Source organism: Loxodonta africana, chromosome 11, assembly GCF_030014295.1.
Source record: "Loxodonta africana isolate mLoxAfr1 chromosome 11, mLoxAfr1.hap2, whole genome shotgun sequence".
In the NCBI taxonomy this organism is placed as follows: Eukaryota; Metazoa; Chordata; class Mammalia; order Proboscidea; family Elephantidae; genus Loxodonta; species Loxodonta africana.
In genome coordinates, this window is record NC_087352.1 from 22,807,486 (window position 1) to 22,829,787 (window position 22,302).

A 22,302-nucleotide genomic window follows, 5' to 3' on the forward strand; every position below is an offset into this window, starting at 1 on the left:
TTAACCTCTGTGCCACCAGGGCTCCTTATGCTTCTACCAGAGCTTACGATATACAGTACAGTTGTTGTCATTAGGTGCCGTCAAGTTGGTGCTGACTCATAGCGACCCTATGTACAACAGAACGAATACTACCCAGTCCTTTGCCATCCTTAAAATCATTACTATGAGGTCAACTCAAGTGGACTGGACCAAAAGCCAAGAAGTTTCCGGGATAAACTGAATGCTTCAAAGGTCAGCGGAGCAAGGGCAGGGGTTTGGGGACTATGGCTTAAGGGGACTTCTAAGTCAATTGGCAAAATAATTCTATTAAGAAAACATTCTGCATCCCACTTTGAAATGTGGCGTCTGGGGTCTTAAATGCTAACAAGCGGCCATCTAAGATGCATCAATTGGTCTCAACCCACCTGGATCAAAGGAGAATGAAGAACACCAAGGTCACATGATAACTATGAGCCCAAGAGACAGAAAGGGCCACATGAACAAGAGACTTACATCATCCTGAGACCAGAAGAACTAGATGGTGCCCGGCCACAACCGATGACTGCCCTGACAGGGAGCACAACAGAGAACCCCTGAGGGAGCAGGAGAACAGTGGGATGCAGACACCCAATTCTCATAAAAAGACCAGACTTAATGGTCTGACTGATACTAGAGAAATCCCGGCGGTCATGGTCCCCAAACCTTCCGTTGGCCCAGGACAGGAACCATTCCCGAAGACAACTCATCAGACATGGAAGGGACTGGACAATGGGTTGGAGAGAGATGCTGACGAAGAGTGAGCTACTTGTATCAGGTGGACACTTGAGACTGTGTTGGCATCTTCTGCCTGGAGGGGAGATGGGAGGGTAGAGAGGGTTAGAAACTGGCAAAATCGTCACGAAAGGAGAGACTGGAAGGAGGGAGCGGGCTGACTCATTAGGGGGAGAGTAAGTGGGAGTATGGAGTAAGGTGTATATAAGCTTATATGTGACAGACTGACTTGATTTGTAAACTTTCACTTAAAGCACAATAAAAATTATTAAAAAAAAATCATTACTATGAGCCCATTGTTGTTGCCATTGTGTCAATCCATCTTGTCGAGGGTCTTCCTTTTTTTCGATGGTCCTCTACTCTACCAAGCATGATGTCCTTCTCCAGGGACTGGTCCCTTCTAATAACATGTTCAAAGTACATGAGACGAAGTCTTGCCATCCTGCTTCCAAGCAGCACTCTGGCTATATTTCTTCCAAGACAGACTTGTTTATTCTTCTGGCAGTCCATGGTATATTCACTATTACTTGCCAACACCGTTATTCAAAGGCATCAATTCTTTTTCAGTCTTCCTTACTCATTGTCCACCTTTCACGTGCATATGAGGTGATTAAAAATATCATGGCTTAGGTCAGGCACACTTTGTCCTTAAAGCGACATTTTTGCTTTTTAACACTTGAAAGAGGTCTTCTACAGTAGATTTGCCCAATGCAATAAATACATTGTTTAATTTCTTGACTGCTGTTTCCATGGGTGTTGATTGTGGATCCAAGTAAGATGAAATCCTGGACAACATCATTCTTTTCTCTGTTTATCATGATGTTGCTTACTGGTCCAGTTGTGAGGATTTTTGTTTTATGTTGAGGTGTAATCCATACTGAAGGCTGTAGTCTTTGATCTTCATCAGTAAGTGCTCAAGTCCTCTTGCCTTTCATGCAAGCATGGTTGTGTCATCTGCACATTGCAGGTTGTTAATGAGTCTTCCTCCAATCCTGATGCCCTGTTCTTCTTCATACAGTCCAGCTTCTCAGATTTACAGGACAGTAAAACCTTTGAAAGGCTGAACCTGTGTAAGGTGGAAACCTGTCAGAGAAGGAAAATTAAAATATTTTCCATTACTAGAGAGGGATAGAAAAGTGACAAGACTGCACCCTGTCAAAGGCGGAGAACTTTTGTGACACAAGGCAGTGCCATTGGGTACTGGCTCTCACAGGCTTCCTGCAGTAAGTTGGGCAAGCACAGAGTGCCTCTTGACCATTTAGGGTATCAGGCATGGTGCTGTGAGGTCAGGGAAAAGAGAGAGAGTAAGGTATTGATTGCGGTGATTGATTTGGGAGAGAGAAGAGAGAGGGAATCAGGAGACATGTAAATAGAACCTGGGGATGTCCCTGGGGCCCCTCCAACTAATACCACACCCTGATTCCCCATCCCCCTTAGGCAGGGCCTAGTACTGGGCACATTGAGACCCCCATCCCCCTATGTAGGGTACAAAGTGACTGGGAGGGTTGTTGCCTGCCTCTTTAAAAAGCAAAACCAAACTCATTGCCAAGGAGTTCATTCTAACTTGTGGCCACCCCATGTGTGACAGAGTAGAACTGCTCCATAGGGTTTTCATGGCTAGGAGAAAAGACCTTGCTATCTGCTGTCATAAAGATTACAGCCTAGGAAACCCTTCAGGGCAGTTCTAGGCTGTCGCATGGGGTCGTTGTGAGTCAGAATCCGTCCAGGGCACCAAATGACAACAATCTTTACGGAAACAGATTGCCAGGCTATTCTTCCATGGCACTGCTGGGTGGGTTCCAACTGCCAACCTTGAGGTTGGTGGTGATGATTGTTAATTGCCTGGCGAGTTGATTCAGACCCACAGTGACCCTATGTGTTACAGAGTAGATCTGCTCTATAGGGTCTTCTGTTTTTATTGTATTTTAGATAAAGATTTACAGAGCAAATTAGTTTCTAATTAAACAATTAATACACATATTGTTTTGTGACATTGGTTGCCAACCCCATGACACGTCAACACTCTTCCCTTCTCAAACTTGGGTTCCCCATTACCAACTTTCCTGTCCTCTCCTGCCTTCTCGTCCTTGCCCCTAGGCTGGTGTGCCCATTTAGTCTCGTTTTGTATTATGGGTCTGTCTAATCTTTGGCTGAAGGGTGAACCTCAGGAGTGACTTCATTACTGAGCTAAAAGAGTGTCCGGGGGCCATACTCTCGGAGTTTCTTCAGTCTCTGTCAGGCCAGTAAGTCTGACCTTTTTTGTGAGTTTGAATCCTGTTCTACATTTTTCTCCCGCTCTGTCCGGGACCCTCTGTTGTGGTGATCCCTGTCAGAACAGTTGGTGGTAGCCAGGCACCGTCTAGTTGTGCTGGCCTCAGTCTGGTGGAGGCTGTGGTAGATGTGGTCCACTAGTCCTTTGGACTCATCTTTCCCCTGTGTCTTTGGTTTTCTTCATTCTCCCTTGCTCCCTTGCTCCAGTGGAGTATCTTATTTGGCTGCTCACAAGCTTTTTAGACACCAGATGCTACACACCAAAGTAGAATGTAGAACAATTTCTTTATAAACTAGTTGTTGAGTTAGATGTTCCCCAAGGCCATGGTCCCCACAGCCTCTAAAGGGTTTTCTTGACTGTAATCCTTACAGAAACTTTGCTCTATAGGATTTTCTTGGCTGTAATCTATAGAGAAGCAGATCACCAGGCCTTTCTTCTGTGGCACCACTGGGTGGGTTCCAAGTGCCAACCTTTAGGTTAGTTGTTATCAGTTGCCTTGAGTTGATTCTGACTCATGGTGATCCCATGTTACAGAGTAGAACTGCTCTATAGGATTTTCTTGACTAATCTTTTGGAAGCAAATGACAGGCCTTTTTTGCACAGCACTGCTGGGTGGGTTTAAACCAACAACCTTTAAATTAGTACCAAAACCAAAAACCAAACCCAGTGCGGTGGAGTGGATTTCAACTCATAGTGACTCTATAGGACAGAGCAGAGCTGCCCCACAGGGTTTCCAAGAAGCACCTGATGGATTCGAACTGCCGATCTTCTGGTTAGCAGCCCTTGCTCTTAACTACTATGCCACCAGGAGTCCATCTTTAGCTTAGTAGTGGAGTGCAAACCGTTTGTACCCTCTTTGCAGGGACACATAAGTGAGCACATAGGATCTACCTCCTTTCTTCCCTCCCCTCCCCCCCCAAACACGTTCTGCGGAGCACACAGTCCCTCCCATCTCCGTAGGGCACGTCCCCGGGTAAACCGTTTCCCCTCGGACCCCTCCCTTGGCGGCTCACGCGGCTTCCACCCAGGGGCGCGGCCTCAAAGCCTCCTCAGTTGTCCGCCTGGAAGGAGCCCAAAGGCAGGGGCGGAGACAGCGCCCGGTTAGCTCAGTGTCTCCCAGCATCCACAGCCGCCACCAGGCCCCGCCCCGAGGCAGTGCCAGGAAGGCCGCGCCCGCGAGGACTGCAGAGTGCGGTGAGTAGCGCGGCCAGGAGGACTCAGGCCTCCCGGCTCCCCGCCCTGCCCTGCCCAGGGCCTGGCATCCCAATCTTAGCTTTCTCTTCCTTCTTCGCCCCAGCAATGCCTTGCATAGGCGCTCAGCATCCCCGAAGCCCGGCCCTGAGCGCCACCCCTGCTCTGGGGCGCCGGCATCCATTCCGACGGGGGTCCTCTCCTTTCTTGGAAGAGCCTCCAACCCCTAGCCCCATCCTCATTAAAGGCATCTAGGCCCCGATTCCCTCCCTTGATCCAGGAGCCAGGAATGCAGTCCAAAAATATCTCTCCATCCTAGACGCGGGAGGCTGGGCTTGCAACCCCATCTCTCGAAGCCCAGGATCTGAGCCGCCAGCTTCTCTTGCTCTTGGAGGCCCGGAATCTGGGCCTCCATCCTAGGTACCATGTGAAACCAGGAGTGCGTGTCCCCAGCCCCTACCCTCTGGGGCCCAAGAATTCTACTCCCTCTCCAATTAGCCCCTTAAAGCCCAGGCATCAGCACCCTCAACCCTCCCCTCTTTCAGGGACCCAGAAGACAGAGACTCTGGCCCACAAACCCCATAAAACTGAGGATCCCGGTCCACCACCCCGCTGAGACCCAAGTGTCCAAGGGGTCAGTCATCCAAGCCGAGCGGGACCGGCGCAGACGAGGGAACAAGGAGGGCTCGGGCGTTGGCTGGGGGCTCGGTTCTAAACAAACCCTATACAGGCAGGTTGCTACGGCAACGGCCTTCCGGGGCCTTGGTTGGAGACTTCTCCAAGGCTGTGTCAGGGAGGGCAGCCCCCAGGAGCCCCTACTCCGCCAGCTGTTGTGTCTTCCTGTTTTGTCACCCCGGCAACGGTGACCTCAGCCCTCCACCCTCATTGCTGGTGGGGAAGGCGGGAGATCCGAGGTACAGTTATGGTAGAGTGGGCGTGGTCTGGTGCCGGCCCCGTCCCCCCAAGGGGCGGAGCCGGGATAGCCCTGGCTTGGGGAAGTCCCTTGCCTGGGCCTCAAAGTCCAGGCTGCAACCCCGCCCCCGGCACCGCCCGCCCGCTCCCCAGCCCGCCGACCCCACCCAGCCTGCAGACCCTTCTAATCTGCAGCTGTCGCCGTCTTGTCTCTGGCCGCTGCCGCCGCTGCCGCCACTGCCTACAAGGTGAGGCTTCGGGGACCCCAGAGGGTACAGTAGCGGTCCAGAAATGTCTGGGTCCGGAAGGAGGAGTGAGCTGGGATTCAGAGCGCCTGGGTCCCTGGAAAGATGCGGCCTGGGCTGGGACTCCTGGGTTTTGAGAGGAGAGGGCTGGGGACCTAGACCTGCGTTTGAAAGAGGGGAATGGGGACCTGGACTGCTGGGTCTGATGGAGGAGAAGCTGGGGGCCCGGACTTTGGATCAGAGGGAGGAAGGGGCTGGCGGCCCGGACTCCTAGTTCTGAGAGGGGAGGCGCTGGGTCTCGGACCCCTGGATCTAAGGGAGGAGGGGGCTGGGGGTCTGGACTCCTGGGTCTGGGGGAATAAGGGGATTGAGATTCCTAGGTCCCAAGTTGAAGGGGATTGGAATCTGGAATGCCGCGGTCCTCAAGTGGGGAGGAGTTTGGGGTGGAGTCCTGGTTTTGGGTAAAAGAGCGACAAGGGTTCAGAATTACTGATGCCCTCCCCACCCAGGGGGGCAGAATCTGAACTTTAGACTCTAAGAAAGGCCGAGGCCTGAGATCTTAAAGTGAGGATGGAGCTGGGAAGGTGATCACATCCTGAAGCCCAGAGAGGACGAGATAGAACCCTGCACTCCCGAGCGATAGGCGGGGTGGTGAGAGCGGCGGCTGGGGTGTCGAGGCCAGGTTCTCAATCTCCTGAGCAATCGGGGTGTAGTGATGGGGAGGATGTACAGGTTCTGGGTGTGGCTCGTGAGAGGACGCCTGAAGGGGGCGCTGTTTCCTCTCCCTCTCCGCCTATGCGTTCCAGAGCTCTAACCGCAGCTGGAGACCGTGAGGGCGGGGATGGACCACTCCCCTCCGAGGGGATGAGCCAGGGGTCCCCCTGCTAACCCACCTCCCACCGACATGGAATGAGCTATGCCCCTCCCTCTTCCGACTTCCTCCTAATGGATTCTGGAAGGGGTGGGGGAGGAGGAGGTGTCCGACCCCCTTGTGGCACCTCCCAGGTGTCCCGGAGGCCCAGCCTTTGTTCCAGTCAGGACAGGGTGTGAAATGTGGCCACTTATCCCAGGGCTTCATTCCAACAGTAAGGGCAGTTTTCAGCGTGGAGGGGGGTGAAGGGTGGGGACAAGGTGCACCCAGGAGGCCGGGTTCCCAACCCACTATTAGAGATCCAAGAGCCCAACCCTATGTTGTTAGTTGCTGTCCAATTGCATCTTGCTCATAGAGACCCCACGCGTGATAGAGTAGAACTGTGCTCCATAGGGTTTTCAATGGCTGTAATCTTTTATGAAGGAGCCCTGGTAGTGGCAACGGTTAAGCGCTCAGCGGCTAACCCGCCCAGCCACTTCGAGGGAGAAAGTCCTGGCGATCTGCTCTAGGCTGTAAAAAATTAAAGCCTAGAAAACCCCATGGGACAGTTCTACTATGTCATATGGGGTCGCTATGAGTCGCAAAACGACTTGACTGGCACCTAACAACATTTTTCTGCCGAAGCAGATCCCAGGCCTTTCTTCCGCGGTGCAGCTGGGTGGATTCAAATCGCCTACCTTTGGATTAGCAACCCGCTCGCACCACTCAGGTTCCTGCCCATCCGTATTATTAGATAAAAAAATAACCCAAAACTTACACTTTAAAAAAAAAAGTAACCAGAAATTTAGGCTCCCAGCCCTCTCCTTCTACGACCTGGGAGTCATTGGGGCTCCCAACCTCCAGAAATCCAGGAGAGGAGCGCGCAATCCCGGAGGCCGGGGCGGGGAGGGGGTCCCGGCGCCGCCTCCCGGTTTCCGCCACGTTCCAGATGGCTGGGCCTAGAGCTTGGAGGCCCTTATATGGCGCGGACCCGCCGGGGCTGGCCCGGTTGCCCGCCTCCACAGCCACCGCCCCGGGGCCTTCCGCCCTCCCTCCAGCCATGTGGCTCCCTGGTCGCGTTCGGGTTAAACTCACACGCGCCCCCGCGCTGCCCTGCAGGGCGCACCCTTGCGCCTTGTTCCCTAAATGCTGCCCACGCTGTTTGTGCTACTGGACGGGGAGAGGGGCGTGGCGGGGCTCCTGGAAGTCACCATTTGGATCCCTTGGTGCTTTGTGGCCAAATTCCTGCCCTAGCTGGGAGCCACGCCCCGCCTGCGGAGCTTTGGTAGTCGCGGGTTCCTTGTGAGCCCACCGGCTGCGCCGCCTGAGTCCCTGGAGGGCGGAGCCCAGGCTACGCTGGACGCTGACGTCTTCTTTTCCCCTCCTGTCTTCTGACCAGCTTTTTCCAGATATCTGACATAATCCGCCTGCACCGCCCGATCTTTCCCTGTCTGGGTCCTGAGCTGAGACCGCTGGTGAGTTAACGGGGGAGGGGGGGCGAAAGGGAGGTGTCTGGACTTCCGGTCTTAGGAAAGAGGTTTGGGAGCCTGGAAGAGGTCTGGAAGCCTGGACTTCTGGATCTGAGGAACGAGGGTGCTGGGGGCCTAGACTCCTGGTCTGAGGGAGGAGATTTAGGGGTCTGGACTCCTGCATCTGAAGGAGGAGGGGCTGGAGGTCAGGACACCTGGTCTGAGGTAGGAAGTCTGGGACCTGGACTCTGGGTCTGAGGGAGGAGGTGCTGGGGGCCCGGATTCTTAGACCCTTAAAGAGAAGGACTTGGGAGCCTGGGTTCCAAGAGAGAGACCCAGACATTTTGGAATCTAAGGAAGAAGTATATACCGAACTGGGCCTTGAAGGGGTTAAACCTGTGCTATTGCACACCTGTGAGCTGAGCTCTGGAAGAAGGAAGTTTTATTTCCCTGTGGCCACGGTAGGCCTCCTGAGTCTTTTAGGGGTGTCAGCTGAGAGGTTAAACATTTTAGGGCCTTAGAAAGGATCTGGGCGCCTGATTCCTAAGAGGCTGACTACTGGATAGCTGAGGGTCTTGAGGGACACGAGAAAGAAGTTCGTTCACAGAGTATGAGGCATTTGGGATACTCAAGGCTGAGGTTCCAGAGTCCTGAGGTCTGAAGCTGGATAACTTGAACATCGGGGGCCTAGAGTGTTCAGTGGAGGGGGCTGCGGCATGGGGGGGGGGTCTGGAATTTTCAGAGCTGAGTTTCCTGGAAGTTGGGGAAGCAGCTGCCTGGGTTTCTGGGGGGTGGTGGACTCAATGTCTGGGGGAGGGAGTGCAGGGAGGAGAAAGCTGTGCTTCTTTTGGGTTAAAATACTCTACCTGGTGGGAGTTAGGAGTCTCTGGGTGGCACAAACGGTTGAGTGCTTGGCTACTAACTGAAAGGTTGGGGTTTGCATCCGCTCAGAGGCACCTCGGAAGAAAGGCTTGGCGATCTGCTTCTGGAAAATCAGCCATTGCAAATGCTATGGTGTAAAGTTCAACTTTGACACATGTGGGGTCGCCATTTGTTGGAATGGTCTTCATGGCCCAGAAGGAGGGGGAGATCCTGGTCTTCCAGGAGCTGAGAGTAGAAACCTGCTCTATGAGAGGGGATAGATTGAGAGGTTAGGCTTTCCCAACAGCTGTGGGTCTCTGAGAAAGTTAAAGTGGAGGTTGGACTCTTGGGTTTGTGGAGGAAATGTCTAGGCCTATTCGGTGAAAGAAGGAAGTTGGGCAAAGGGGCTGGGTGAAGAACCCTGGGTATTCAAAGGGAGGAAGTTGAGAGATGGTGTTTTTTAGGGAGGGGAGAGAAAGAGGAGGGAGGCAGAGTTGCTTGATCTGACACCTGGGTGAGTGGAGGGTAGGTAGGGAGATGTCTTAGTTATCTACTGCTGCTATAACAGAAATACCACAACTAAGTGACCTTAACAAACAGAAATTTGTTTTCTCACAGTTTAGGAGGCTAGAAGTCCGAATTCAGGGTGCTGGCGCTAGGGGAGGGCTCTGGGAAAGGTCCTTGTCTCTTTTTAGCTTCTGTTCCTTGGCTCCTTGGTGATCTTATTGTGACCTGGTATCTACTTTCCCCCATCTGCTTCCTTGCTTGCTTGTTTAATGCTCTTTTATATCTCAAAAGAGATTAATTTAAGACACACCCTACACTAATACTTCCTCATGAACAAAACAAAGAAAACCCATTCCAAAATGGAATTATAACCACAGATATGTTGTTATTGGGTGCCATGTAGTCGATTCCGACTCAGCGACCCTGTAGGGCAGAACAGAGCTGTCCCATAGGGTTTCCAAGGCTGTAATCTTTATGGGAGCAGATCACCAGGTGTTTTCTCTTAAGGAGCTTTTGGTGGTTTGAACCACTGACCTTTTGGTTAGCAGCCTGGTGCTTAGGTGTTGTGTCACCAGGGCTCCTTAAACTGCAGGTATAGGGGTTAGGATTTACAACACATATTTTTTGGATAGACAATTGAGTCTGTAGCAGGAGGGAAGGACACTTTGGCTCATAGAGTCATCTGGTGTGTGCTGTTGTTGTTGTTAGTTGCCGTTGACTGGATTCTGACTCGTGTTGACCCCATGTGTTACAGAGTACAGTCAGTCCCCGGGTTAAGAACATCCGATTTACGGACAGCTCATACTTAAGAACAGACTGCCATAAAGCCTATTTGAGTTAAACACAGTGGCTGATAATAACAAACACACACACACGCATCATCCAATTATTAATGTTAACATTGTGGACCTACTGTTTCCTCAGGAGTGCTCCTTTCAGTATGCAGGACATCTGTGGAAGGACATTGTTAACCTTTAATCGTGATCTTTTTTCTATCTCAACTGTTTTAAGAACTGTTTCTTTTACAATACATACACACACACCACACACACACCGATTCTCTGTCTTCAGTACTGCACTATATATAGTTGCTTTTATTATTAATGCATTATTATTACTATTGGAAACCCTGGTTGCATAGTAGTTAAGTGCTACGGATGCTAACCAAAAGGTCAGCAGTTCGAATCCGCCAGGCGCTCCTTGGAAACTCTATGGGGCAGTTCTAGTCTGTCCTATAGGGTCGCTATGAGTCGAAATCGACCCGACGGCAGTGGGTTTGGTTTTTGGTATTATTACTATTAGGTACTGTGTTATTAAGATGTTTTAGTATATTTGGAAGTGTTTCTTAAGTGTTTTATGTGCGTAAAAAGGTAAAATATACACTATATACTAAGACAAACATTTGACTAACTGACAGTAAATAAGAACCGAATGTACGTGTTCCAACTTACCTACAAACTCGAATTAAAGACAGATGTAGGAACAGGTCTCATTCATAACCTGGGGACTACCTCTAGAATTGTTCTGTAGGGTTTTCAAGGCTGTAACTGAATGGAAGTGGATTGTCAGGCCTCTGTTCCACAGGACCCGTGGGTGGGTTCGAACCACCAACCTTTTGGTTCGCAGTTGAGCGCTAAACCATTGCGCCACCAGGGTTCCTTGTTTTAACAATAAGTTTCTAAAAATTGAGAATCTATAGAATTAATAAAATGCTAAAGTAAAAGCAAATATAGACTATTCCCATTTTTCCCTTCCCAGCCATGCCGGTGACGGTGACCCGCACGACCATCACGACCACGACATCGTCGTCCTCGGGCCTGGGCTCCCACACCATTGTTGGGTCCCCTCGGGCATTGACCCAGCCCCTGGGCCTCCTCCGTCTGCTGCAGCTGCTGTCCACCTGTGTCGCCTTCTCTCTGGTGGCCAGTGTGAACGCCTGGACAGGGCCCATGGGTGACTGGTCCATGTTCACCTGGTGCTTCTGCTTTGCCGTGACCCTGATCATTCTCATCGTCGAGGTCGGCGGCCTCCAGCCCCGATTCCCCCTGTCCTGGCGCAACTTCCCCATCACGTACGCCTGCTACGCTGCCCTCTTCTGCCTCTCCACCTCCATCATCTACCCCACCACCTACGTCCAGTTCCAGCCCCACGGCCGTGTTCGGGACCACGCTATCGCCGCCACTGTCTTCTCCTGCATAGCTTTCGTGGCTTATGCCACCGAAGTGGCCTGGACCCGGGCCCGGCCTGGTGAGATCACAGGATACATGGCTACTGTACCAGGGCTGCTCAAGGTGCTGGAGACCTTTGTGGCCTGTGTCATCTTCGCCTTTCTCAGTGACCCCGGTCTGTACCAGCACCACCGGGCGCTGGAGTGGTGCGTGGCTGTGTACGCCATCTGCTTCATCTTGGCAGCCGTGGCCATCCTACTGAACCTGGGCGACTGCACCAATGCGCTGCCCATCTCCTTCCCCAGCTTTCTTTCAGGGCTGGCCTTGCTCTCCGTCCTCCTCTATGCCACCGCCCTTGTCCTCTGGCCCCTCTACCAATTCGATGAGCGCTATGGTGGCCAGCCCCAGCGGCGCAAGGATAGGTCCTGTGGCAGCTCACACAACTACTATATCTGTGGCTGGGACCGCCGGCTGGCCATTGCCATCTTGACAGCCGTCAACCTGCTGGCCTATGTGGCTGACCTGGTGTACTCTGCCCGCCTGGTTTTTGTCAGGGTCTGAAGGACCTGACAAGGGGCTCCCCGTTTCCCCTCTCTCCAACCTTGTTCTTTTCACCTTCCTAGGTTTTATCTTCTTTTTTTCTGGTTTCTACTTTGTGTCTCCCCTTTCCTCAACCCTCTTCACTTCCTCTTTCATTCTTCTTGCCCTCTTTTTCTCCTCTTTCCTCTCTTACTGTTCCCTTTCCTTCCAGTTTTGTTTTGTTGCCCACATCTGTTTTGTTCTGAGCCATTTCTCTTTTCTTCTCACTACTTTTTCTTCTTTTTGTCTGTTCTCTGGCTTTTCCTGTTTGTTTTCTCATTTGCCTATTTCCCACCCACCTCTTCCCATCTTCCTGTTTCCTCTTCCCATTTTTCTTGTTACCTCTTCACATCTTCCTTCTTCAGGTTTCCTTTTCCTCCCATCTTCTCCCAAGTTCTTCTTCCCATCTTCCTTCTTCCTGTTTCCTCTTCCCATCTTCCTTCTTCCTGTTGCTAAGGAGCTCTGAGACTTCTTTCTCTCCTCTCCACCTCCAAAGGTGCTGAGCTCACACATCCCACCACCCCTCATTGTAGCTGTTCATGCCCTGGGTCCCCCAAGGGGCCTCATTGCCAAAGCATGCCTGCCTGCCCTAGCTGTGCCTTAGTGTGTATGTGTGTGTGTTTGGAGGGGTCGGATAGCTAGGGATTGGACCCCCGTTTCTCCCAGTGGAAGAAGGTATACAGTTTACCTCCCTTTCAAGTTAAAAAACTCTGGAGGTCAATAATTTCCAGTGGGCAGGGGCTTTAAGCACAGACCTTCAGTGCCTAGGCCCCTGTCTGGCTCCCAGATTTTTGTCAGGCTTACAAAAAACCCACTGCCTAGAGGCCATCTTAAAGGGAGCAAGGGGTGGATGCTGTCGTCTGTGGGATCCAAAAAAAAGCCAAGTGAAGAACCACATTGTTTTGAAGACAACTGTCTGAAGTACTTGTGGGGGGATGGGGGCAGTGATATGGCCTTGAAGCCTCAGTATTAAAAATAACTTGTCCTGCTTTTTCAGGAGGAGAAGAAATGGCCACTGCTGGCCTTAAAGGCATTATCAGCCTGATTTTTTTTTTTTCTTTTTCTGGTCATGAGGGCAAAATTGACTGGGTAGTCCTGTTCTTCAAAATGGATGTTTCTTTTCAATTTCTTTACTTTTGCGGGGGAGGAGAGGAGGGGTGAGTTGCTGCCACCATAGCCAAAAGAATTGCATCGCTTGAGTGTGTGGTGTGTGCGCACGTGTGTTTTGGTGTGCTAGTTATTCCTGCTGCTGCTTCCTGCTTTTCTGGGACTCACCTGCATGACGTGATATATATAAATGTATAAATATATATTTTATTTTTTTTTAATTCCCTGGACCTTCTGGTTCCCCATCAGCTCCTGCTGTCATTCATAGGAGGATGTTTGTCCCTTCCCCTCCTCCCAAATCCATAATGTTCTTTTTTTTTTTATCTCAATATAAGATTAAAGAAGGACTTGTGTGTTCATTATTATTGGGGAGGGCTCCAGGATGGGAGCAAGGCCCAGATTTCTGGGTCAGGTGGGAGAAGGGGGTTGGGGCCAAGACAATCTTGGCTTTGTCAGAAAATAACTAGCTAGTGAGTCTGGGTCTTCCAAGTGAAATGGGCGGAATAGACATGAACAAGAGTTCTTCCCTCTTGGATCCCATGAGCACCTCAGAAATAACCAGTTGCCGTTGAGTTGATTCTAACTCATGGCAACCCCATGTGTGTCAGAGTAGAACTGTGCTCTACAATGTTTTCAATAGCTGATTTTTCATAAGTAAATTGCCAGGCCTTTCTTCCAGGGCATCTCTGGGTAGACTTGAACCTCCGGCCTTCGCTGAACAGCTGAACAGGTTAACAGTCTGCACCACCCAGGGACTCCACCTCAGAAATAGTGTCCCACCATACTTACTGATCTGACAGACTGGAGGAATCCCCAAGACTCTGGCCCCCTGACACCCTTCTAACTCAGACTTGAAGCCACTCCCAAAGTTCACCTTCCAGCCAAAGATTAGGCAGGCCTATAAGATAAACAATAGCACCGCATGAGGAACGTGCTTCTTAGATCAGTCAAGCATACGAGATCAAATGGGCAACACTTGCCCAGGAACAAAGATGAGAAGGTGGGAGGGGTCAGGAAAGCTGGACAAATGGAACAGTGAACCAGGGCTGGAAAGGGAAAGGAGGAGAGTGCTGACACAATGTGGGATTGGAGGCATGGAACAATTTGTGTATAAATTTTTGAGAAACTAGCTTGCTCTGTAAACTTTGACCTAAATCACAATTTAAAAAAAGAAATAGTGTCCCAATGTGAGTCCAGCATCTTTCCTCCAAAACTGACCCTTCCTCTGGAGTTCCCCTACTCAGTAATAGTCTCTCAGAACTGAGAACCCAGGAACTTGATCTTACCTGCAACCTCTCCTGAGTCAGCTACTCATCAAACATTGTCCATTTTTTCTCCTAAATACCATTCATGTCTGCCCCCTTCTCTCCTGGCTCCTGACTCAGCTCAGGTTTCATTTTCTTTCACCTGAGCTATTATCCCAGCTTCCTCCTTGACCATCCTACCTCCAGCCCATGCTGGTCCCAGAGGGGTTCTTCCAGCATCCACATTCGATTCTGCCCCTCTGCTCAAACCTTTCCATATACCATTCCACACTGCCTACAGATAGTATCAAAGCCCCTTCAGTCTGGCATTCAAGACCTTCAGGATCTGGCCTGGGAGTTCCTGGGTGGTGCAAACAGTTGAATGTTCAACTACTAACCAAAAGGTTGGTGGTTCAAACCCATCCAGAGGCACCTCAGAAGACAAGCCTGGTGATTGCTTCTCACAGGCCACAACCTTGAAAACCCGATGGAGCAGTTCTAGTCTGCACACATAGGGTCACCATGAGTCAGAGTCAACCCGAGAGCAACTACAACAAGATCTGACACTGCCTACGTTTCCACGGTTAGTTCCACCTGCCAGGAGCTCTAGGCTCCCTGATATACCTGCTCAACAGAAGACCTTGATACAGATCAAATGAATTACCCCTACCAACAAATCTGGCCCTGCAGTGTTATTTTTCCCAAGCTGAGGGGAATCAAGGATCATGCAACCTGTTTGCCACACCTACACCTCCAAAAGCAACTGGGATGAGGTATTGCAAGAAGCCCTGGTGGCACAGTGGTTAAGTGCTCAGCTGCTAACCGAGAGGTTGGAGGGTCAAACCCACCCAGTGGCTGTACCAGAGAAAGACCTGGCAATCTGCTCCCATAAAGATTACAGCCTAGACAGAAACCAGAAGAACTAGATGTGCTCAGCTACCACTACTAACCTATCTAACTGGGGTCACCATAGATGGCCGTCAGATAGAATGCAAGAAAATTGTAGAACAAAACTCAAAATTTTGAAAAAAGGCCAGACTTACTGGACCAGCAGAGACCTGGGAAACCTCTGAGACTATCACCCTGAGATACTCTTTAAACTCTGAACTGAAACTAAATAAGATTGGCTTATAAAATAAACAATATCACCTGTGAGTACTGTGGTCCTTTTATACATTTAAAAAAAAAAAAAATCATCTATTTGAGACCAAAGGTCAACACTTGTCCTAAAGCAAAGATGAGAAGATGGGGAGGGGCAAGAAAGCAAGAATAATGGAAATGGAGCAAGAACAGAAATGAGAATGTTGTCACAATGTGAAAAATGTAACCAGGGTCACTGAATGATACGTGTAGAAATTGTTAAATGGGAAACTTTCACCAAAAACTTAGTAAAAAAAAAAATATATATATATATACATATATATTTAATTATAGCCTAGAAAACCCAATGGGGCAGTTCTACTCTGCCACATGGGATCACTATGGTTAAAGAAATCAACTCAATAGCGCCCAGTAACGACATCGCAAGTGAGGGAGGGGTCACCTGGAATACACACACTCCTTTTTGGTGAAGAAAAGCCTCCTATTAGTCTCTGCAGTGTCCGCCCCATAGCTTTGACCTGCACCAAGCCCAAGCCCTGCCTTTTCAAAGGGCGCCTCGCCCCCCCACCCCCCACTCAGTGCTTGACCCTCTTCTGGACGACACCAGAGAGAACAGATACAGAAGTAGGGGGCGAAATGCTGGCGACTTGAGACAGAATCCAAGGCGAGCTGAAGAGAACGCAGGAGTCCTAGTTCAGTTTCCGGGGTCACCCCCGCACCCTGGGGCAGAGTCGGACGTCTGGAGGTGGCTGGAAGAACAGTAGACGGAAGACGCCTCCTTTGTGGGGGCAGGGAAGGACTGGGATTCCCCCACTTCCACTTCGGCTTCGCTGAGCCCGGAACCCTTAGCCCAAAACCTCTAGGAGAAGGCGAGGCGGGCGTCTGGAGTCCCGCGGCACCACCCAGCGCCCCGCCCACGCCGCTGGGGCACGCCGGGAAAGGAAGTTCTCGGCCTCGTCCGGAGAATAGCCGACCCACATATGTGGACTACACGTCCGGGGATGCATTGCGCTCAGCAGCACGAGCGAGCTGTAGTTGCCCCTGGCAACAAGCTGGTCTCTTCCGACCCGGGCTGGGAAACGCTAGCGAATTGAGGGAGGGCCAGAGATCCCAGCGAGGCAGAAACGCGGGTGGAAGAGGGAGAGACAGGAAGAGACTGACATTCAGAGAAAGACAGATACCAGTAAACCAGTTGACCTGGAGTTCACTCCGACTCATGCCGACCCCATGTGTATCAGACTGGAACTGCTTGCTCTATACGGTTTTCCTTGTTGTTATGTGCCCTAGAGTGGGCACAGAAGAACGAAACACTGCCTGGTCCTGAGCCATCCTTACAATCGTTGTTATGCTTGAGCTGATTGTTGCAGCCACTGTGTCAATCCACCTCGCTGAGGGTCTTCCTCTTTTCCCCTGACCCTGTACTCTGCCAAGCATCATGTCCTTCTCCAGGGACTGACCCCTCCTGACAACATGTCCAAAATATGTAAGACGCAGTCTCGCCATCCTTGCCTCTAAGGAGCATTCTGGCCACACATCTTCCAAGACAGATTTGTTCGTTCTTTTGGCAGTCCATGGTATATTCAATATTCTTCGCCAACAGCACAATTCAAAGGCGTCAATTCTTTGGTCTTCCTTATTCATTCTCCAGCTTTCGCATGCATATGATGTGATTGGAAATACCATGGCTTGGGTCAGGCGCACCTTAGTCTTCAAGGTGACATCTTTGCTCTTCAACACTTTAAAGAGGTCCTCTGCAGCAGATTTACCCAATGCGATGCGTCTGTTGATTTCTTGACTGCTGCTTCCATGGCTGTTGATTGTGGATCCAAGTAAAATGAAATCCTTGACAACTCCGATCTTTTCTCCATTTATCATGTTGCTTATTGGTCCAGTTGTGAGGATTTTTGTTTTCTTTATGTTGACGTGCAATCCATACTGAAGGCTGTGGTCTCTGATCTTCATTAGTAAGTGCTTCAAGTCCTCTTCACTTTCAGCAAGCAAGGTTGTGTCATCTGCATAACACAGGCTATTAATGAGTCTCCCTTCAATCCTGATGACCCGTTCTTCTTCATATAGTCCAGCTTCTTGTATTATTTGCTCACCATACAGATTGAATAGGTATGGTGAAAGAATACAACCCTGACCCACACCTTTCCTGTCTTTAAACCAATCAGTATCCCCTTGTTCTGTCCCAACAACTGCCTGTTAATCTATGTAAAGGTTCCTCATGAGCACAATTAAGTGTACTGGAATTCCCATTCTTCGCAATGTTATCCATAGTTTGTTATGATCCACACAGTCGAATGCCTTTGCATAGTCAATAGAACAATGGTAAACATCCTTCTGGTATTCTCTGCTTTCAGCCAGGATCCATCTGACATCAGCAATGATATCCCTGATTCCACGTCCTCCTCTGAAACTGGCCTGAATTTCTGGCAGCTCCCTGTCGATATACTGCTGCAGCCGTTTTTGAATGATCGTCAGCAAAATTTTGCTTGCGTGTGATATTAATGACATTGTTGTATAGTTTCCACATTCAGTTGGATCACCTCTCTTGGGAATAGGCATAAATATGGATTTCTTCCAGTCAGTTGGCTAGGAAGCTGTCTAAAGATGGAAGGAATACACAGAGTCATTACACCAAAAAGAATTAGTCGATGTTCAACCATTTCAAGAGGCGGCATATGATCAGGAACCGATGGTACTGAAGGAAGAAGTCCAAGCTGCTCTGAAGGCATTGGCGAAAAACAAGGCTCCAGGAACTGATGGAATATCAATTGAGATGTTTCAACAAACAGATGCAGCGCTGGAGGTGCTCACTCATCTATGCCAAGATAGGGTTTTCAGGGGCTGATTTTTTGGAAGTTTGATCGCCTGGCCTTTCTTCTAAGGCACCTCTGGAACCTCCAACCTTCCATGTTTGCAGCCAAGCGCATTAACCATTTGCACCACCCAGAAACTCCAGAGACAGAGATACAAAGAGAGAATTCCAGAGCCAGCAAGAGAGAGATTGACAGCGATTGAATCACGGAGAGACATAGAGGTAGGAAGGCCCTCCAGAAACACAGAGAGAGATTTACAGAGCCAGAAAGACAAATAGTGGGTCAGAGAGAGAGAATGAATCACAGAGAGGCATAGAGGGAGGAAAAAACAGATGCAAGTGTTCGGAGCGATCACCCCCAGGACAGAGAGAGAGATTGCCAGAGCCAGAGACAAATAAGAGAGAGAAGCAAACATTTAGAGAGACTCCCCCCTTCAGAGAGAGCCTGAGAGAGAGAGAGAGATACAGATAGAAACAGGTGGAGAAATACATACAGAGACAGGGAGAGGGAGAGATACAGATAGAGATGGGGGAGAGATATAGAGAGAGGAAGGAAGAAAGAGAAATTGAATTTCAAAGAGACACAGAAGGAGGGAGAAACAGACTTACAGAGTCACAGCCTCAGAGAGGCAGAGAAAGATTAGAGAATCACAGAGCCAGGGAGGCAAACAGAGTCAGGGAGAGAAAAAGACTCAGAGAGACCGAGACACAAGAATTTATAAGACGGGAGACCTAGGGATACTGATTCACAGCGAGACAGAGAGTGAGAGAGACAGAGACACCAAGACCCCAGGAGGGCAGTGACACAAGGACCCAGAGAGGGTTACAGGATGAGTGATAGGCATAGTTGGAAACACGCAGAGAAGGCACTAGAGATATAGAGACACGAATTTCCAAAGAAGAGGAAAACAGATCTACCGCCAGAGAGAGAAACACAAGAAGAGGAACAGAGACCAAGAGAAAGAGACCTTTAGAGAGAGAGACAGAGAAATTTCACAGACCCAGAGAGAAATAAAGTCGCAGATAGCATCAGAGAAAACGAGGTCCCAAGCCTCCCTGGTCACCATTAGAACACAAGGTTTGTTGATTGACACAGTGACCGTCAGAGACACAGAGATCCGAACGAAGACGCAGTGAGCTCACAGGACCCACTGGAGCACTCTGGTGGAGGAAGAAGACCGCAGGACGACAGATTGGTGGGGAGTGGGGGCAAGGCTCTGCGGATGCCGGCTCTCTCCAGCCGGCCTCCAGAGTGGGCGTGCGCACGTGTGCGCGTGGGGAGGGCATTGGTCCCGCGTCTCCGGGGGGGGGGTGCCTTTAAGGCGAAACCCCGCCCCTCAGTCGTCATGGCAACGCCTCCCCCCACCCGGGGCTCCCACATTTCAGCTGGTGCCAGAGCTCCCGCCGGCGCCGCCCGTGCCTCAGGCTCCGCGGCGTCCCTTCCTGGGGCTCGTCCCCGCACTCGCCCGCTCCCCCTGGCGGATCGGGTGCGCCCCGGGCTGCGCGCCCTGCACCCGGAGGTGCCTCACCCCGTTCCACCCCATCTCGGGATCTCCCTGCGGCTCCTCCAATCTCCCGTGTCCCCGACTCCTTCCCCTTCCACCTGTTCCCCCCCCAGAGACAGGATCCTGGTCCCTCCTGCTCCTTTTCTGGGGCCATGGCGGGCCTGGGCCCCGGCGGGGGCGACTCAGAGGGGGGACCCCGGCCCCTGTTTTGCAGAAAGGGTGCTCTGAGGCAGAAGGTGGTTCACGAAGTCAAGAGCCACAAGTTCACCGCTCGCTTCTTCAAGCAGCCAACCTTCTGCAGCCACTGCACCGACTTCATCTGGTGAGTGCTGGGGGCGCAGACGCCTGGCACACCCAAACCCCGAGTGATGAGGGAGGAGGGGGTCGCAGGCTGCACTTCTGAGTCCTGGGGTAGGAGGGGACTGGGGGCTTGAGGGAGGAGGGGTCTGGACTCCTAGGCTGGGGAAGGGGGGCTGGGAACCTGGACTCCTGGGCCCTGAGGTTGGGGGATTGAGGTTAGAAGGGACTGGGAGCCTCGACTTCTAGGACTCAGGAAGAGGGGACTGGGGGTCAGGACTCCTGGGTCCTGTGGTAGGAGGGGGATTAGGGCTTGAGAGAGAGGGGGCAAGGGTTCGGACTCCTGGGTTTGAAGGAAGAGGGGGCTGGGGCCCCGACTCCTGGATCTGAAGGAAGAGGGGGCTTCAGACGCAGACTCCTGAGTCCTGGGGGAGGAAGGGGTAGGAAGTCTGGACTCCTGGGTCTGGGGGAGGAAAGAAACAGGGGGCCTGAATTTCTAGGTTTAGGAAGAGGAGGTGGCCGGGGTCTCAGATTCCTGGGTCCTGCGGACCGAGGGTCCGAGGACACAGGTGCCCTATGGCTCGCAGAGGTGGGGGGGTGGAGGGGGGCGGGGGCCCAGGCGCCCCTTTCTGCGCTGACCTCAGAATCCTTGGCTCTTCCAGGGGCATAGGAAAGCAGGGCCTGCAATGTCAAGGTAAGAGCAGGGGCCCTGGACTCCCGGGACCCTCCAGAGGGTGGAGGCTGGGGCCCCACAGCTGAGGCTGCTCGACACACGTGTTCTCCGGTCCCCAGAGAGGCGCGGGGGAGCCCGGGGCGGGGGGTGTGGCAGAGACACAGCCTGCCGTGTGGAGGGAGCTTTGATGGCGGGGCCGCAGGCGGAGGTGGTGCCAGGGGCCCCTCCCTCGGCCGGCACCAGGTGGGGACAGATATTTGGAGAATCTGTTGCCATGGGAACAAAGATATTTGGAAAAGGGGAGCTGAAGGGGGGGGACTGGAGATGCAGAGTCAGAGCCCCCCCCACCAGGCTGTTGTCTCTATGGCAACCGGATCTGTCCTAGGCAGGGGCAGGCCGGGTGGGGTCACCAATGGGCGGGTGGGGGGCTCAGGCGGGGCCGGCGGTGATGGGGGGCGGTAGAGGGGGGCGAGTCCTACAGCACCAGCTGCCACTGCTGAGAACAGAGTGAGTCAGGGAGGGGGGCGTCCTGCAGTGGCACCCCCAGACTCACTTCTGCCCAAGTTGCTGTTTGTTCTCTTTGCTCTGTCTGAGGGTATCTCTGTTTGTGTTTTCTCTCTTCAAACCTCTGTCTCCCTCCTTCTTGCTTTCTTATTTCTGTCTGTGGGCCTGTGTCTGTCTGTCTATGGTCCCTATTCTCTCTGTCTCTCTCCCTTTTTGGCTGTGTATGCCTGAGGTGTCTCTGTGCTGTGATTCTCTGGGTCTCTGTTTCTGTCTCTCTTTGAGTCTGTCTCATGGGTTTCCATTTCCTGGGGTCTGTCTGTCTCTCTCTCTCTCTTTGGTTTTCTCTCTGTTGGTGGTCTCTGTCTCTCTCTGTGTCTCTGTGTGTTGGGGTTTCTCCTCTAATTATCTCTCTCCTTTGTCTCCCTTCTCTCTGTCTGTTGAGGTCTCTCTCTCTGTTGATGTCTGTGTGTTGAGGTCTCTTTCTCTGTGTTGGGCTCTTTCTCGCTCTCTGAGTTCCTGTCTGTTGGTATCTGTCTCTGGATTTACCCGTGTCTTTTTCTGTCTCTGGGTCTCTGTGGTCATCACCTGCAGTCTGCAGCTTTGTGGTGCACCGGCGATGCCACGAATTTGTGACCTTCGAGTGTCCAGGCGCTGGGAAGGGCCCCCAGACGGACGTGAGTGCCCAAACACCTGGTTCCTCCTCTTTGGACCTCGCCCCCGCCCTCACCCCCTGGGCGTCCGTCCCAATTTCTTCTGCTATTTTTAAGGCTGGGAGGGGAGGGGGGCTGGGGAGATAGGGGGAGCTCATCTGGCCCAGATTCCCTGCCCTTGGCCTGGAAAGGGGAAATGAGAGGGGGACTGAGACAGTCTGGGGACACAGTTGGGGGACAAAGAGGAGGCAGGGGTGAGGGGACCAAAGACAGGCACCAAAGGGGGTGGGCTGGGACCCTGAAAGAGGGCAAAGGGACAGAATGAGAGAAATGCTGATGCACACGCTAAGATCCTGAGATAAGAGAGAGAGCATCTCAGAGCAAGGAACAGAGATACATTAAGAGGCAGAGACCCAGAGGGAGAGAGTGAGGCAGCAACAGAAAAAGTCCAGTGGGACAGAGAGGAAGACACAGGAAGAAAGCAACGGGGATCCAGAATGACCAAGGGAGACAGAGAGAGAGAAACAGAGAGAGAGAGAGATCCTGATACCTGAAGAGTGAGACAAACATGGAAAAGAATGGATATGGAGAATGGC

General features: G+C 51.6%; 2 protein-coding genes across 4 annotated transcripts in view; both read left to right on the plus strand.

The window, feature by feature from the left end:
- Nucleotides 1–4,098: 4,098 nt before the first annotated feature.
- On the plus strand, nt 4,099–13,258 carry MYADM (myeloid associated differentiation marker). Of its 3 annotated transcripts, none has more exons than XM_010586603.3 (3): nt 4,099–4,216; nt 7,620–7,695; nt 10,816–13,258. In XM_010586603.3, the coding sequence occupies exon 3, from the start codon at nt 10,818–10,820 to the stop codon at nt 11,784–11,786; it is 969 nt and encodes a 322-aa protein (XP_010584905.1). In that variant the 5' UTR covers nt 4,099–4,216; nt 7,620–7,695; nt 10,816–10,817; the 3' UTR covers nt 11,787–13,258. The 3 variants fall into 3 exon arrangements, with proteins under 3 accessions (XP_010584905.1, XP_003406899.1, XP_064150292.1); XM_003406851.4 differs by lacking the exon at nt 4,099–4,216 and adding an exon at nt 5,241–5,373; XM_064294222.1 differs by lacking the exon at nt 4,099–4,216 and having other exon boundaries at nt 5,714–7,695.
- A 6,380-nt stretch (nt 13,259–19,638) lies between these two features.
- The window catches only part of PRKCG (protein kinase C gamma), a 29,899-nt gene continuing 27,235 nt past the window's right edge, over nt 19,639–22,302 (plus strand). The window contains exons 1-3 of the mRNA XM_064294223.1: nt 19,639–19,904; nt 20,542–20,573; nt 21,648–21,730. Coding sequence (XP_064150293.1) covers nt 19,735–19,904; nt 20,542–20,573; nt 21,648–21,730 — 285 coding nt within the window. The 5' untranslated portion in view covers nt 19,639–19,734. The remainder of the gene's footprint in view (nt 19,905–20,541; nt 20,574–21,647; nt 21,731–22,302) is intronic.